Source organism: Protobothrops mucrosquamatus, unplaced genomic scaffold (genome assembly GCF_001527695.2).
Source record: "Protobothrops mucrosquamatus isolate PMUCROS unplaced genomic scaffold, P.Mucros_1.0 scaffold153, whole genome shotgun sequence".
NCBI classification, from domain to species: domain Eukaryota; kingdom Metazoa; phylum Chordata; class Lepidosauria; order Squamata; family Viperidae; genus Protobothrops; species Protobothrops mucrosquamatus.
In genome coordinates this window covers 189789-206174 of record NW_015386517.1, presented here as the reverse complement: position 1 = coordinate 206174, position 16386 = coordinate 189789, and the positions used below count along the sequence as shown (strand labels likewise).

The 16386-nt window shown below is 37.6% G+C and overlaps 1 protein-coding gene across 1 annotated transcript in view; it reads right to left on the bottom strand.

Annotated features, from left to right (window-relative positions):
- The window catches only part of SYNE2 (spectrin repeat containing nuclear envelope protein 2), a 211399-nt gene that overhangs the window by 90920 nt on the left and 104093 nt on the right, over nt 1-16386 (bottom strand). Inside the window, exons 57-63 of the mRNA XM_015813323.1 lie at nt 16199-16384; nt 15358-15483; nt 14361-14543; nt 13011-13142; nt 6556-6732; nt 4089-4163; nt 2794-2856 (exon numbers count right to left, since the gene is read on the bottom strand). Coding sequence (XP_015668809.1) covers nt 2794-2856; nt 4089-4163; nt 6556-6732; nt 13011-13142; nt 14361-14543; nt 15358-15483; nt 16199-16384 — 942 coding nt within the window. The remainder of the gene's footprint in view (nt 1-2793; nt 2857-4088; nt 4164-6555; nt 6733-13010; nt 13143-14360; nt 14544-15357; nt 15484-16198; nt 16385-16386) is intronic.

Genomic DNA, 16386 nt, shown 5'->3' with positions numbered 1-16386 from the left:
CAGGAAACCCTATACCATTTCGGACAAATGGCTGTCCAGTCTCTTCTTAAAAACTTCCAGTGTTGGAGCATTCACCGCTTCTGGAGGCAGGTTGTTCCACTGGTTAATTGTTCTAACTGTCAGGAAGTTTCTCCTTAGTTCTAGGTTGCTTCTCTCCTTGCTTAGTTTCCACCCATTGCTTCTTGTCCTGCCTTCAGGCACCTTGGAAAATAGCTTGACTCCCTCTTCTTTGTGGCATCCCCTGAGATATTGGAACACTGCTATCATGTCCCCCCCTCGTCCTTCTCTTCATTAAACTAGACATACCCAATTCCAGCAACCGTTCTTTATATGTTTTAGCCTCCAGTCCCCTGGTCATCTTTGTTGCTCTTCTCTGTACTCTTTCTAGAGTCTCAACATCTTTTTTACATCGTGGTGACCAAAACTGGATGCAGTATTCCAAGTGTGGCCTTACCAAGGCCTTGTAAAGTGGTATTAACACTTCACGTGATCTTGATTCTATCCCTCTGCTAATGCAGCCTAGCACTGTGTTGGCTTTTTTGGCAGCTGCAGCACACTGCTGGCTCATATTTAAATGATTGTCCACTAGGACTCCGAAGTCCCTCTCACGGTTACTACTATTGAGCAAGGTACCCCCTATACTATACCTGTGCATTTAGTTTTTCTTGCCTAAATGTAGAACCTTGCTTTTTTCACCATTGAATTTCATTTTGTTAGATAGTGCCCAGTGTTCAAGTCTGTCCAGATCCTTCTGTATCCTAAGCCTGTCTTCTGGAGTGTTGGCTATTCCTGCCAGCTTGGTGTCATCTGCAAATTTGATGAGTTCCCCATCTATCCCCTCGTCCAAATCGTTGATGAAGATGTTGAAGAGCACTGGGCCCAGAACAGAGCCCTGGGGCACCCCACTACACACTTCCCTCCATGTAGATGTGGTTCCATTGAGGATCACTTGCTGAGTACGGCCGGTCAGCCAGCTACGGATCCATCTGGTGGTGATGCTGTCTACCCCACATTTTTCTATCTTGTCAAGTAGTAGGTTGTGATCTACTTTATCAAATGCCTTACTGAAGTCCAAGTAAATTATGTCCACAGCATTCCTCTCATCCACTAATTTTGTCACTTGGTCAAAGAATGCAGTAAGATTTGTCTGGCATGATCTATTTTTGACAAACCCATGTTGGCTTTTAGTAATGACTTTGTTTGCCTCTAGGTGTTCGCTGATTCGTTGTTTGATTATCTTTTCCAGGATCTTCCCAGGTATTGAGGTCAGGCTGATAGATCTGTAATTTCCTGGGTCCATTTTTTTTCCTTTTTTGTAGATGGGAACTACATCAGCTCTTTTCCAGTCCTCTGGTAGTTCCCCTGTGCTCTAGGATCTTTGAAAAATATAGTTCAGTGGTTCTGAGATTACATCTGCCAGTTCCTTGAGAACCTTGGGGTATAATCCATCTGGTCCTGGCGATTTGAACTCGTCTAGGCTGGACAGGTTCTCACTTATCATTTTCTTGCCTATCTTAACTTGTGTTTCTATTCTGTTTTTTATGGCACTATTTTTGATAGGTTGGTCTGTTTTTTCCCTTTGTGTAAAGACAGATGCAAAAAAACAAGTTAAATAGTTCTGCTTTCTCCCTGTTGCTTGTCACCTTCTTGCCACTTTCACCCACTAATGGACCAATCGTTTCCTTCACTTTTTTCTTGTTCTTTACATGTTGAAAGAAGCTTTTTTGGTTATTTTTGACTTTGGTCGCAAGCCTTAGTTCATTTTGAGCCTTGGCTTTCCTCACTTCATCTTTGGAGGCTCGGGCTATTGCTGATATTCTGACTTAGTTATGTGCCCCTCTTTCCACTTTCTATACTTGTTCTTTTTATGTTTCAATTTGTCAGAGAGTTCTTTATGGAGCCATGCTGGTTTCTTTTGAGAGCTGATATTTTTCCTCTTTGTTGGTATTGTGCTAGACTGGGCTTTTATTATCTCACTTTTCAAAATTTCCCAAGCTTCTTGAGTTGTTTTCCCCTTGAGGATTCTCATCCATGGAATCCTTCCCAAGCCCTCTCTACGTTTATTGAAATTAGCTCTCTTGAAGTCCAGGACTCTAGTTTGACTGTGTTCTATTGCTTGTGCTTCCATAATGTTGAATTCCAATATTGCATGATCACTTCCTCCCAGGGTTCCTATGGCTTCAATACCTTCTATCATTTCATCTCCCATTACTATTGTGATGTGCTTCCTACATACCTTAGTTAGCTCCATTAGCAAAAAGTTCATCTATTTCCTCTGTTTGGTTGGGTGGCCTGTAGTATACACCTATGGCAATGTCATTTTTTCCCCCTTTTATATTGACCATCACACAGTCAGGCAGATAGTCAGACTAAATTTGACATTTTTATCCACCTATTGAATCCTATTATTACTATTACTATTATTATTGTTATTATTTCTCAAGAAAATAAATTACATTGTTTTAATTAGTCCAGAATGTACTATTGGATCAGATCACATTAGACCAATATACAGAGGATCTGAATGTAATTCTCTGAATTATTGTGTAGAAATTGTAATTAACCCAAGTTTTTGCAATATGCTGCTAAAGAAGATAATAGCTATATGTCAACACATCTGGAAAAGCTCCAAGTGGGGAAAGCTCTTTATGATTTTATTCACAATTGAATACAACATACATATCAATAGCTGGCAATATATTTGCTCTCTTTTTATTTTGATTTTCCAAGATTAAGTAGCAAATTATTATATTTTCAAAGAAAATTTAACTATTTAATAGCCATGACCCCTACCTTGGTTGGAATGTGAAGAGGAGCTTCACTGGACATGGCCTTTGTGATATCAGTATCCACCTCCTGTAAAGAAATTGAGAGATTTTTTTTTCTTTGAAGTTGCCCACAGTTATTCTTGCTTCAAAACTGCAGCCACCCAAAGTTAGATGTTCAACTACCAATGTAACTATAAAAGTTGGAAACAAAGGAAGTATTCCTAAGAACAGGATTCTGGATCATTCTGAAGTTCACAGGGATGAGAAAAACTGCAGCAGTATTATCCATGGATGGTTCATATTGTGAATTGTTATTAAGTTTTATTGTCCATATTTAGAGCCAGAAAAAAAAAGTGTAATTTCTTCCCCACATTGCTCCTCATTCGCAGAAAGCTTGCAGAAAGCACTCTGGGCAATAAAAGGGTTAATGAAAGCAATTCATAATTATGGAGAATATTCTGAATATAAAATTAAGGCTCAGAACCCAAAATTAGTTGGCACTAGTTTTTGTTTTAGAAGATTTCTCTAAAGCTACATCACGGTTTGCTTCTTTGAGTTATGTATGAAAGACAGTCTGTGGCAATGGAGATTTTAACTGAAGATGCCTATCAGACATTTCAGTTATATTTTGCTTTAAGAAAAACATGAAGGGCTTGCAGAAAACACAAATCTCACTGCAACCTCAAATTAAAACTCCCTTCCTCACCAATGGGAGTCACCCTTTGCATCTACTTTTTGGAATAGATTTGAATGCATCTGCCAATGTAAAGACAATGGGAAAACAATTTGCATCTTTCCACAAATATTATGGAAAGATTGTGGAATAAGGCAGTAGTTTTTGCTACTACTGAAAGCTATTCTGCAGACTCCCCTTAGGTTCGGTCCCACGTGGGATGTTTTTATTTACTTTGATTAAATAATTTATAGACTGCCCAACTTTTAAACAATTCTGAGCATAGCTCACAACTAAAATAGTAAATATAACCAACCAGGAGGACAAAATGCCAAAACAAAGCCAAAACAGATCAGATCAAAACAAAACAAAACAGAGTAAAACAAAAAGGGCATCCACAATCATCCTGTCCCCAGAATCTGGGAAAACAACCAGATCCTCAATAATTTCCTAATGACATGACATTTATAATACTGCCATAATCAAAATATGCATTTAAGAAGAAGGACAATTCTGATTATGCTGCTTGTTTCCAAAGATATCCGTATAATGCAGCAGCCCCTGCCATGACTAAGTTGCTCACTTTAATTGCCTACTTTTATTTCTCTAGTAAGACTCAACTTCATTAGACTCCACCGTGTACTTACTTCACTGTGGAAGGAATTGTCTTCTGCTTCTTCAACCAAGGAAGGTAAAAGAGCCAGGGATCCTCGCTTTTTGGGCTGTAGCATAAAGAGAAAGAAACTTCCAGTTATTGCTGTAGCCTTTAAAATGTCCTCTCTGACACATAATATGCATGCTTCTCAGAATTAGTAAGAAATAATCAAATTAGGTAGTTTTGTAGGCATGATCTCATATAATGTCATAGAAATCTATTTATTGTACAATGTTTTTAGTCCTTCAGTTACAATACGTTTCAGATCCCTGCACAGCTTCTTTATAGCTATATTAAGTTGTTCTACATTTTTTTAAATATCTACTTTATTTTTACAAAAATACAGGATGGAAGGGTTGGAAATGACCATGTATGGCAGAGTTCCCCAACTTTTCTGGGTTGGCGGCCCGGAGGGGGGAAGAGGAGATGGTTTTGTGGGGGACAGGTGCGTGAGCATGTACAAGTACCTGTTGCTCGCATGAGTGGGACTGAGAGCACCTGTGACACTCAAGCGAGTGAGGCTGTGAGCACCGGTGATGTTTGTGTGAATGGGGCTGTGCGTGCGCATGCATGCACACCAGCCAGCCACTCATTCAGCCCGGTTGCAAATAGGCCACAGCCAGTAGTGGGCTGTGGCCCACAGATTGGGGACCCTGATGTATGGCATCTATTCCAATCCCACTCCCCAGGGCAGGGATTCACTCCTGCAAAGTTTCTGTTAGGTTATTTAATTAACTAAGTAAGTCTCATATATGTCCTATAATCTTTAATGTATCCAGTAGCTGTGGTGAAAACTTACATAAAATGTTTTATAGATGGCACTTGCCACTAGCAAGATTAGCAAAAATGTTTAAAAACATGTCAGATAGATGTTGAAAATATAAACACAAGTCAGGTACTTATTACCATGTTTGGTGGACATGTGCCAAAGCAAAGAGTTATTGGGGAAAAAAATACATACGTCTCCCAAATATTTAAGCTATGGCTTTTATGTAATGATGAGTTCTTCAATTTTTTTGATTTTCAGCACTGTCACTAGGTGTATATTCTGACTTTTTCTTTACAAAATTCAATTTTTTAAAAAGTCAACTATTATATAATGTCTCATATCCTGGATTGATTCCTTTTTTAATTTTAAATGTAGTCCTATTTCTAGCATAGAAAGTTGCAAGAAACACTTGGAAGATGCTGATATGGAAGAATAATTCTGAGTTATAGTTTCACAATATATTTACACTCTGGAATAATCCCAGTTTGAAAATAGCATCTCATAGACACATGCATCCCACTCCCCTGTATATATTTTTTAATTGATGAGTTAATGTGAATATTAATACTTTGAATCATCTTATTGCCAATCAAGTTTTCAATTACTGGAATAATTACAAAAAACAACAACAAACCTGTTATTACAGCAGCCCTTAAATATGGATTGGCTAAAACAACCCATGAATGATTATTAATATTTCTAATTGGTTTGTTTATTTGAGTGATTAAAAATAAAGTAGTATCCAGTGAATAGTCTCTGGCTAGATTATATTCTGCTAGCAGAATATAAGGAACAGTTGCTGGAATTGGGTATGTCTAGTTTAATGAAGAGAAGGACGAGGGGGGACATGATAGCAGTGTTCCAATATCTCAGGGGCTGCCACAAAGAAGAGGGAGTCAAGCTATTTTCCAAAGCGCCTGAGGGCAGGACAAGAAGCAACGGATGGAAACTAACCAAAGAGAGAAGCAACCTAGAACTAAGGAGAAACTTCCTGACAGTTAGAACAATTAACCAGTGGAACAACCTGCCTCCAGAAGCGGTGAATGCTCCAACACTGAAAGTTTTTAAGAAGAGACTGGACATCCATTTATCTGAAATGATATAGGCTGTCCTGCCTGAGCAGGGGGTTGGACTAGATGACCTCCAAGGTCCCTTCCAACTTTTTTATTATTATTATTATTATTATTATTATTATTATTATTATTATTATTATTATTATTATTATTATTATTATTATTATTATTATTATTATATAGCAGCCTAATATTGCCCTCTGCAATAGGTAAAATTCCACAAAAAGTGAGACTGAACTGTGAATGGCCATAGAACATCAAATGGGGAGTAGCTGAAAAAACTTATCTTTGTTACATTTCAGATATATTGAATTCTCAATGAGAAATCTGGGCCCTATAATCCCTCCTAATACATATATACTGGTTTGGGACAGTATCACTATGTAAAGTAAGATTTTCATTTCTTCTGAGTTACAGTGAAAATAATTTTGAAACTCTGTTCATTAGAATATAATTTTTAAATCCAAAATTAATTGCCTCCTAAACACTGAATTCTTATGTCTAAGGGTTTTTCTTTCTGATTCTCTACAGCAAGAAACAGTGTTGATCATACATTTACCCTTAGCTTTCAGACAATGATGTGGTATATACAAAAGAAAAAACACAACAAAATGTACCTGCAACTCAGCAGCACTTCCATTTTCCTCTAGTGATTCTAAGTCACTGTCCTCAGCTTCGGGTGGTTCTTGATTCTGATGAAGTTCCACCAAGGCATTCTTCATAGTTGTTAGAATATTCTCTTTCTGTTGGCATAATAGGGCAATCTGTTGCTTTACTCTTTCCACCTCCTCATCCTACGGAACAATAATATTGAGACATGACATTTCTCATTAAAATGGGAACATGAAAGAAAATTGTGAACAGCTTGTGATATCTTACTGTAGCATGATCTACAGGATTTTCTTTGGGTGCCTTCTTTGCATTAAAGTATTTCCTTAGCACTGCTGAGAACCAAGCCAAGTGACCCAATACAAAACGTAAAGCCTGCTGGATCTGTATGCAGCCAGCCATAGCTTAGAGGGACAATTGAAAACTGAAGAGCACTCTGAATGTTCATAGTTGTCTGCCTGAATTTGGGAGCTGAATTCCAGAAGGGCAAGTGGTCAGGAGTTCTTGTGTGACAGATAGCATGGAGTTTACTCATAATACTATGCAAAGCAGGTTAATTAAGATAGAAGCATCACTTCCTGCCTCTCTGGAAGAGCTGCTTCTTTTCTTAAAACATTTTTCCTATTTCAAGTGAGAAAGACTGGAAAATTAGCAAAAGTGATTTTTTTTATACAAGACCACAAAAAACATGTCCTAATACAATACAGGTAAGCCTTACACTCCTATTCCGTGCTGGCAACCTTACCAAAGATTGTTTGCATTAGGTGGATATCCTTCAACTTAATAAAGGAGTAATTAAATTATCCACTTTAATTAAAACTGTATGCTACCCATATTACAGGAAGATTTGCTAGTGTTGGTGTAATTTGAAGGTCAAAAGCATTCCCAATGAGTACAATTTTAATGGAATGGGAGGATATAGATCTAGCACATAGGTCACATGAACTAATTGTAACTCAGCTTTTCCATCTCTCTCAACTTCAAAATGTTTGGGCTACTCTTTTTCATTTCACTCTATTATTCCATTTCTTGCTTCTTACAAATGTCTGTGTGAACGTAACAGGACCATCTACAGCAGAGGTCCCCAACCTTTTTGGTTTGGCAGCCTGAAAAGGGAAGCAGGCACTTATGCACGCATGTGCACGAACCAATGGGCCGTGCATGAGCACGCGCAAATGAGCCACGTCTGAGCACATGCACATGTGCAAACAGGGCCGCGTGAGTGCGAGTGCCACAAATGAGACAGTGCTAGCGCCGACGGGATGCTCGGCTTGGTGCTAGTGCCAGAGGGATGCTCAGGGTGGCACTAGTGCTGGCAGGATGCTTGGGGCTGGCAGTGCTAGCGCCACAGGATGCTTAGGGCGGGTCAGAACTAATGCTGGCGGAATGAACGAGGCAACCCTAGTGCTGGCGGGACGCTTGGGGCTGGATGGCGCTAGCGTGAGAGTGGGGGGTGAGTGCACACACACACACCTGTATGCACTGACCATCCCTTCAAGAGGCCCTGGCCCAGTAGTGGGCCACGGCCCAAGGTTGGGACTTCTGATTTACAGGGTTGTGATATATGCTACTTGATGGATAAAGATACCTAGATTTGCTTGAAGTTGGCCTATAGCTTAGCAGATCCAAGTTAGTTGCCTGAGGTATAGTCTTGTTCAATTATCTACACTGAATTTGATCCTGTGACTCCTGACGAAATAGAAATAGTCCCCCAAACTGTCAGCTCAATAACTTGGGGATGGCTTGGGAGGTAATCAAAGGATGGGATCTTTGAAGAAGCAGGAAAGGGTGTCTCTCTGGCCTTGGAGAAGGCAGTGATGCATCTCCTTCTCAAAAGGCCATTTCTGGAATCATCTATCCTGGACAATTATCATTTAGTTTCCAGTTTTCACTTTGTGGAAAATGTTGGGGAGAAGTTGATCAAATGGCAGCTATAGACACAGGATCTTGAAGGAAAAGAATTATCTAGACCTGATACAGTCAGATTTCAGACCAAGGTAAAGCATGAAGACAATATTGGAGGCACTATTCTGCAGTGGATCACCTCCTTCTTCAGTGGTCATTTCCCATCAGAGTTGACAGGAGGGAGGAGATCAGGCCTGTGGGTATCTCATGACACAACACTTTTCTCCATTATTGTTTAATATTTACATGAAATTGCTGGGTGGGTTATGTGTAGGGTGTCTCAAGGTATGATACTTTCCCCCACAGCTGTTTAACATCTACATGAAACTACTTGGTGAGTTCATCTGTCACTTGGGGTTGGTTTCATCGTTACATGACACAGCTAAATATGCATCTCAAGTGTGGGCTATGCAAATGAAGCTGTCAACATACTAACTCAGTGTCTGGAGGCTGTTAAGTGAAGGATATGGAGCTCAATCCTTATAAGATTCAGTAATTATGGCTGTGATTGTTTGGGCCCCCAGGATTGAGGATGTAATTTATTTATTCATTTATTAATTTTATATAGCTGCCCATCTCATGAGAAGTCGTTCTGGGCAGGATGCAATAGTCAATCAAACAATGCATGTATAAAAACAGGCATTTAGAAATAGAATAATCAGCATTAGAAATAGAGACAATTATTCTTTTACAGATGCATGGATCTAAATAGCAGGTGGCTGATCTCACAGTCCTAAAGACCGTGTCTACTTCCTCAGATCCAACAGGCTCAAATCATTCCCAGATATCTCTAGACGTGCAGCAAAAGTGGGTCCATCTGAGAAGAATTCCAAACAATTTTATCTGGACATTCTTCAAGGTGATGGTCCTCTGGAATAGCATCCAAGAGATATGTATGGTGTCCACTCATTTGGGATTCTGGAAAATTCTTACGACCTGACTCTGTTCTCAGGCCTGGGGCTAGCATATTAATGTAGCCCCTACCATGTTTTTGGTTATCATCGTTGCTTTTCTCCAGGCTACTATCCTCTATAATGTTATGCTCTGTTATATTTTGTGTTTTGGAGGTTGTAATCCATCCAGTGGGGCAGCTGTAATCAATCTAAATAATAATAATTTCATATCTATATAGCTCAGCAGGGTTCCAATAGTATGGTTCTAATTGGCTGTCATATGTGAATGAGTATATTAGAATTGTGCAAGTAGCAGGTCTATTGAGAAAAGTCTCTCCCTTTGCTTAACTAGTGCTTCTCCTGATAATGTCCCACTGCAAATGGAAACTGTTGGGATTTCAGTACCCAAAATTTGCAGCAATGACCATTATGAATGGAAATTCTGAGAGTTGGGGTGTCTTAAGTTGTAGAATTTTTAACCAATTCTGTAAGCTCTCCCTAAATTCCAACAAGACAATTTGATACATTTATGGGTTTCATCCAGACATAGTTATGGTGGATTCAGATTTTTCTAAACTCTATATTCGATTTTAGCAGTTTGAGCTCCACCACAGCAAAAATGATTTATTCCACTTTTCTTAGCTTTTAAAACAAGTGACTGAGTGCACAATGCTACCTGGCAGATTTTTTATTTATTTTTGCATTACATTCTCTATAGTTGACTTCTCTGATTAGAAAATTTTCACCTCTTCTGGAGCCACCTTTTTGTTTATACTCTGAGTCTCAATATAATTAAGCTCTGACAAGCTAAAGAAATCTTAAAGCAATTAGCACTTTGGGCGGCGCCAGCTAATTCATATGACTAACCCAGAAGAGTGTTCTGAAACAACCATTGAATACATTATGGCAAATCACAAGCGTGTATTTTCCATAAAGGTTAGGCATAAAAAAGAAAGCATGACATTGTGGATGCATAAATTCACTTGTGACTAAACCAGCAACACAAACAATAAAAGGTGAGTCTATTCAAATAGGAGATAACAAGTATGGTTTCTTATCCAAATCAATCTCCCCAAATAGGAGCAACATAAGATTTTAAGTTTTAAATGAAAGTAATAGATAATAAAACATGGATACTAGTGTTAGGATGTGTATTTTGACAAACAGAATTGTGAAAATGGCATTAATACCTAATGTTTTGTAATGGAGGGGTAAACAACATCACAAGAGGATCAGAAAAAGTTAATTGATCAAATTTTACCTTGCCAATGTAGACACTGATGTCAGAAAACTCCAAGAAAGTCAAAATCTGAATGACCAATAAGAAGCAGGAAGGTTTCCCCCCTCTCAGATGAGCTTTTAAAAATGGGTGGAGACAGCTCCACTTTGCTTTTCTCTTTTGTCTTTCATCACAATAAGACACCTGGCCTCCTAATATGGCACTATCATTTAAAAACTAGAGGAAATAGCTATTTAATGAAACACAGAGAGAGTGATGAGATAAGAGCTTTTAAAAATGTATGTCATTGATCTATCCCATTTCTTTATTGTTCTACTTGTATGGAATATTCCTGCCTGGAACATTAGCTGAGAGTCAAAGTCCAGAAAATCTATGAAAATTCCTTTCTTCAATTTTTCCTCAACTTTTCGCTCTTCAACCTTACATTACATAATAATACCTTCTTCTAAAATCTGTAGAGATTCTGGCAGGGAATTTAGCCTGCCACACGACTTAGTCACTCTGCTACCTACAAAAAGGAAGAAGGTAGAAAGAAGAAATGTTGCTTGCCTCCTCCTGAGAAAATATGAAGAGAAGAAATATTTCCGAGAAGAGAGATGGTGACAGCAGACAGACAGAACCTCAAGCCCAGAATGTGGGAAGCTGCAGTAGTAAGGATTGTGAGTGCAGGATTTAAGGACATCATCCCTGTGAATGTGTAAGCATGCTCTTTACTACATATCCGTATACTGAATCAGGGATAGGTCATCATGTTCAGAAAAATGCTATAATTATACTCTGAGTTGTATGCTACTCACAGTTGTCAGTGTGTAAGAAATTTTATGAACTGGAATAGCTATAGCAACAAACCAGCCAATGAGAACTGTTTTAGATTAAGGCACAGTATTGGTTGTGTGAGGCATGTGATCCAGCCTAGGTCTGGGCATGTCTCAGTCTTCTCTATGTTGTCTTTTTCTGATCTTCAAGTTAAGAGTTGTTGATGTTCCCCAGAGCTGAATGAAACTGTATGTAATCATATTTATATATATTTTATAGATAAAGTTTTTCTAAACTATGCCTCCTTCTCATTTTGAATGTGTGCTTATTTTTTGGGCTTATTTTTGCGCTGGAAAGCTGTAAAACTCTAACAGAGTTCCACTTTGCAAAAAGAACAGAGCCATGAAAGAGAAGTGCAGAAGTACAGAAATACATTTACAGATAGTACTCAAATTATGGCCACAATTGAGCCAAACAGCTGTTAAGTGAATATGACCCATTTTATGACCTTCTTTGCCACCATTATTAAGTGAATCACTACAGTTGTTAAGTTAGTAACATGGTTGTTAAGTGAATCTGGCTTCCCTATTGATTTTTCGGGTCAGAAGGTCACGAAAGGTGATCACATGACCCTGGGACACCACAACCATCATAAATACATAGCAATTACTAGGTGTCCAAAGTTTGATCATGTGGCCATGGGGATGCTGCAACAGTCGTAAGTGTGAAAATCGGTCATATGTCACTCTGTTCAGTGCCATCATAACTTCAAACAGTCATTAAACAAATGGTTGTAAGTCGAGGACTACCTGTAATTATTTATTAAATTTTTCTTTTGCCTTTATTACTTTATAAGTAATTCAATGTAGCGAACATGAGTGGCATTGAATTTTAGCCACTCGGAAGGTTAAGAGTTCAATCCTAGATAGCGACAGATGTTTCTCTCCTAGAGTGCAAAGAAAAAATATCTGCTGCGAACTCCGTATGGCATCAGGAAGGGCATACAGCCAGTAAATGCTCAGCTCCATCCAGTCACCCTGACTCTACCCTGAATTAAGGGATTACAGGGTCGTAAAAAGGGAGTTTTTAATGCAACCAACATGCATAATACTCCTTCCATTTTCCCCATAACAATAACTCTGTGTGGTGGGTTTAGCTGAGAGAATGACTGACCCAAAGTCACCCAACTGGCTTCATACCTAAGGCAGGAAGGCAGGACTAGAACTCACTGTCTCCTGGTTCCTAGACCAGCACCTTAACCACTACACCAAACTGGGTCTCAGTGATAAATTGTAGTTATTTCATTTAAATTTAAATATTTCATTGAACTTATTATAGCCGCCCACTCCAACGGATTCTGGGCAAGTTATATAATCCAAATTTTCTGAGTTTTTAAATTAAACATGATTTAAAGATTATAATTTATGTATTTGATATTGATATTAGAAAATGTTAGAAAATACAATTCAAAACAAATGTAGAAGAGATTTTGGATTCTGTACCCAAGGTTCTGGGGAAGCAAAAAATGATTCAATATATACAAAAACATACAGATTCCTACTGTTATTAGAAAGGATCTAATCATGTAAATATAATAGCATCAAGCAATTTCACAACAGTTGTCTATTGTAAATGAAGCAAGGCATACAATGTAATTTATAAACCTCACCTTGAGGAAGAAGGTGTCTTGAACAGGCCACATATTTTCCATGGACAATTCATCTAAATTACTCTTTGGGAATTGGCTCTGCTTTAGGAAGTCAATTTGTTGTTCAATTTCTTCCATCTCTTTTACAATTGGCTAAAACAAGATTCCAACAATTATTATGAGCTGTTTCGAGGTGGATAATGGAACATATATTCTAATAAACTATTAATACTCACATTCTGATTCTAATTTCAATTATATATAGATTTGTTTTTCTTTATAAAAATTAATAGATGATATATTTTCTGCATTCTTTGGCTATCTACTCCTAATTTTCTGCTACCACATTTTTGCTATTACTATCTTGAGCATGGAGCAAAATAAGGTGGACTTCATTAAACAACTGCCTTTGGGGGGACTGTTTGCAGTTGTGACCATAATGGAAAGGTAATTTTGTGACCAATCTTCATATTTATAACCTCTGAAGGTCTGTAAAGCAAAGCAAAGCTGAAGTAAGGTCATAAACACAGCCATGATTTGACTTAGTGACTGCTTCACTTAATGACTGAGTTGCCAGTCCGTATTGTATTTGCTAAATGCAGACTACCTGTATTTATTATTAAATTAATAAAAAGAAAAAATAGTAATTCACTGGTCGAATTCACACAATACTTTAAGACTGGTTAAACAACTGCTATGTTCTGCCATACTTTGGAGCGGTACAAACCAGTCTTAGGAAACCAGGAAACTGGTATAGACCAGTCTTAGGCAAACAGTAAACTTGTTTTTCTAAAGTTACTGGGGCTTGATTATTATTTCTATTTTATTTTTGCATCATTTGTAAGCTTCTGAGAACTATTTTGGAATAGTCTAACTAAATTGCAGTAAGAAAGAAACAATCATGCTGCATGCACATTGTTATTATATCAATTATGCTCATTTCAACCAAATGCATAGATAATATGCAAAAAAAGATTTCTATCTGTATGTCATTAAAAGATCACTGTGTTTCAATCACTAGATTACTCAGTCAATGATATTTGTACTGCTGTGCATGTGAGAAAAAGGAATGATACAATTTTAAGTTGCTTTAATATATTCAGTGCATTCCAGATCATGTATGTTATAGATTGTGCTGTATGATATATGATTATTTCAGATTATTAGACTGAGTTCCTACAAGTTAATTTTAAAAACAAGGTATTTCCAGTGTCCTGTGCCTTAAATAATCAACCAAACCAGATGCATAAGATTCAAGAACTAGCTTCTCCCTGTGTTATGATCTTATTCAGAAAACAAATAATAATTAAAAATCACAAGGTATTTTCCAAGAAGATTCACAATTTACCACTCAATCAAATTTGCTTTTACCTCAAGTAGTGTATTCTGTTTCTCTGTGAGTCTTTCTAGAACCTTCAGCTCTTTCAAAAGCTGTTTAGTTCTTTGGAATACTGAAAGAGGTTGCATTCTCATGCCAGTCAATCTCAATTTTGCTTTATAGGATTGCATTTCAGTCAGAGCCTTCTTCATGGGACAGATGTGGGCCAATATAACCTAAAATAGAATATATTAACAAGGAAAGGAAAGAAATATGTAAGACTCAGCATGCTTATAGCACTTTGGGAAATTCAGATATTTATGTTCAAAATACTTCACATATCTGATCTCAGAAAATCTAGGACAGCATGATTTTCTAAATACCTCAGATAGAATCGAGAATTACACCCATTTGCATTTCTCTCTCATTTTCCTCCCTACTATATACATCTCCAAAATTAATTTCAGAAACAGCTTCTGCTCATGGAAATGGTGACCTCAATGAGTTGCTTTGAACCAGGAACACTAGTAACAGAATCCAAGCACCTTTCTTCCTCCTCTCAGGAGAATTTATTGGCTCAAATTCTGTAACACTAAACCATCTTCCCCACAATGTAAATGACCTCTGAAATGAAAGCGCCCCATCTGGCTAGATAAAACTGCTATCTCTACCTTGGGTCTTGGGTTAAAGCACATCTTGCTTTGTGCCTGCAGAACTGTCCCAATTCTTGACTGAACACCTAATGAGCCACCATTTTCACTTGGCAGATGGAGGCTATTTGGCAGCTACAGGTGGAAGGTTAATGGTAGAAATTTATGGTGATGAGCCATTCAGAGTTAAAAGGCAGTTTTTAAAAATATTATAGCACTGACATAAAGGAGCAGCAAAAAAAGAAAGAAAACTCCATCATTACATTTTTAAAAGTTTGGGAATACTTCAAGAATAACAATACTTAGAAATACCTGGCTTCTAATCCAGCACTATATATACTATACTACAATTGTTCCTATGTCAATTTAGCCAGTTCCTTTTTTAAGTGAACTGCCTTACCTTACAATGTTTAAGATGCTCCTTAGGAGAAAAATCAAATGTGTCTTCAGATGGGGACAATATAGTCTTTATTTTTTCTATATCCTTCTCCATTGTTTTTACTTCAGATTCAATAGCTTCAACATCCTACATTTTCAGAAACAAACATAGTACTTACTCTCTGCAAAGACTCTTAAGTGCAAAACAAATGATGGACTCATAGCAATATAAGACTCAGAAAGCCTATTTTTCTTTATTTATATCCCAAAAGCATCCCTTTATTAACCAGTTAGTTGCATCCATTTTACTTGAAGTCCCTCATTAAATCATGTGATCATTACAGACTTACAAATTTGATTCTCTGTTTTTAATACTGAAAGACTGTAATATATTGGATGTTATGAGAACCACAAGGACAATATCAAATTTACTTCTGGCCCAAGCTAGAATTATATGAAGCTAAACCAGGTGATGCTGACTAAATCATGCTTTTGCTCTTATGGCCAATAAAAGAATAGCTTCACCTTCTATTTGCTGTTTTGTTGGTATTTCACTATTCTTTGGTCCCAAGTGTTTCAGACACATGTACCATATTTAAATAATGTTACGTTGTTCTCTTTCCCAAGAACATACCTGAAATAAATGCACAACCTTTCTTGCCTACCACTGTCTCAGTTTATCTCATCTTTCTGTGATCTTTCTCTTGTCCCACTACAGTAAAATTGTCTGATCAAGGGCTGTCTGTTTTGTATTCCAGTAAGAGACATGCAAATAGGTGGCTAAATCATCAGCATCAAGAATAGTATCTGAACCTTACTAAATCAAATAGAAAGCATTTTATTGTTAGATAATCCACACTTACATCAGCCAAGTGCTGGATACATGGAAGAGTTTCCATTATCTTTTGCTGTAAGATTTTAACTTGCTCATTTACTTCTGTCAATTCTTGCACCGTATTGACAGTTTCAATTAAAGGGGACAATTCTTTCAGTTCTGGGGAAATGGCACTAAGAATACTTTGCTTTTGTTCTGAATCTTCTAATGCCATCT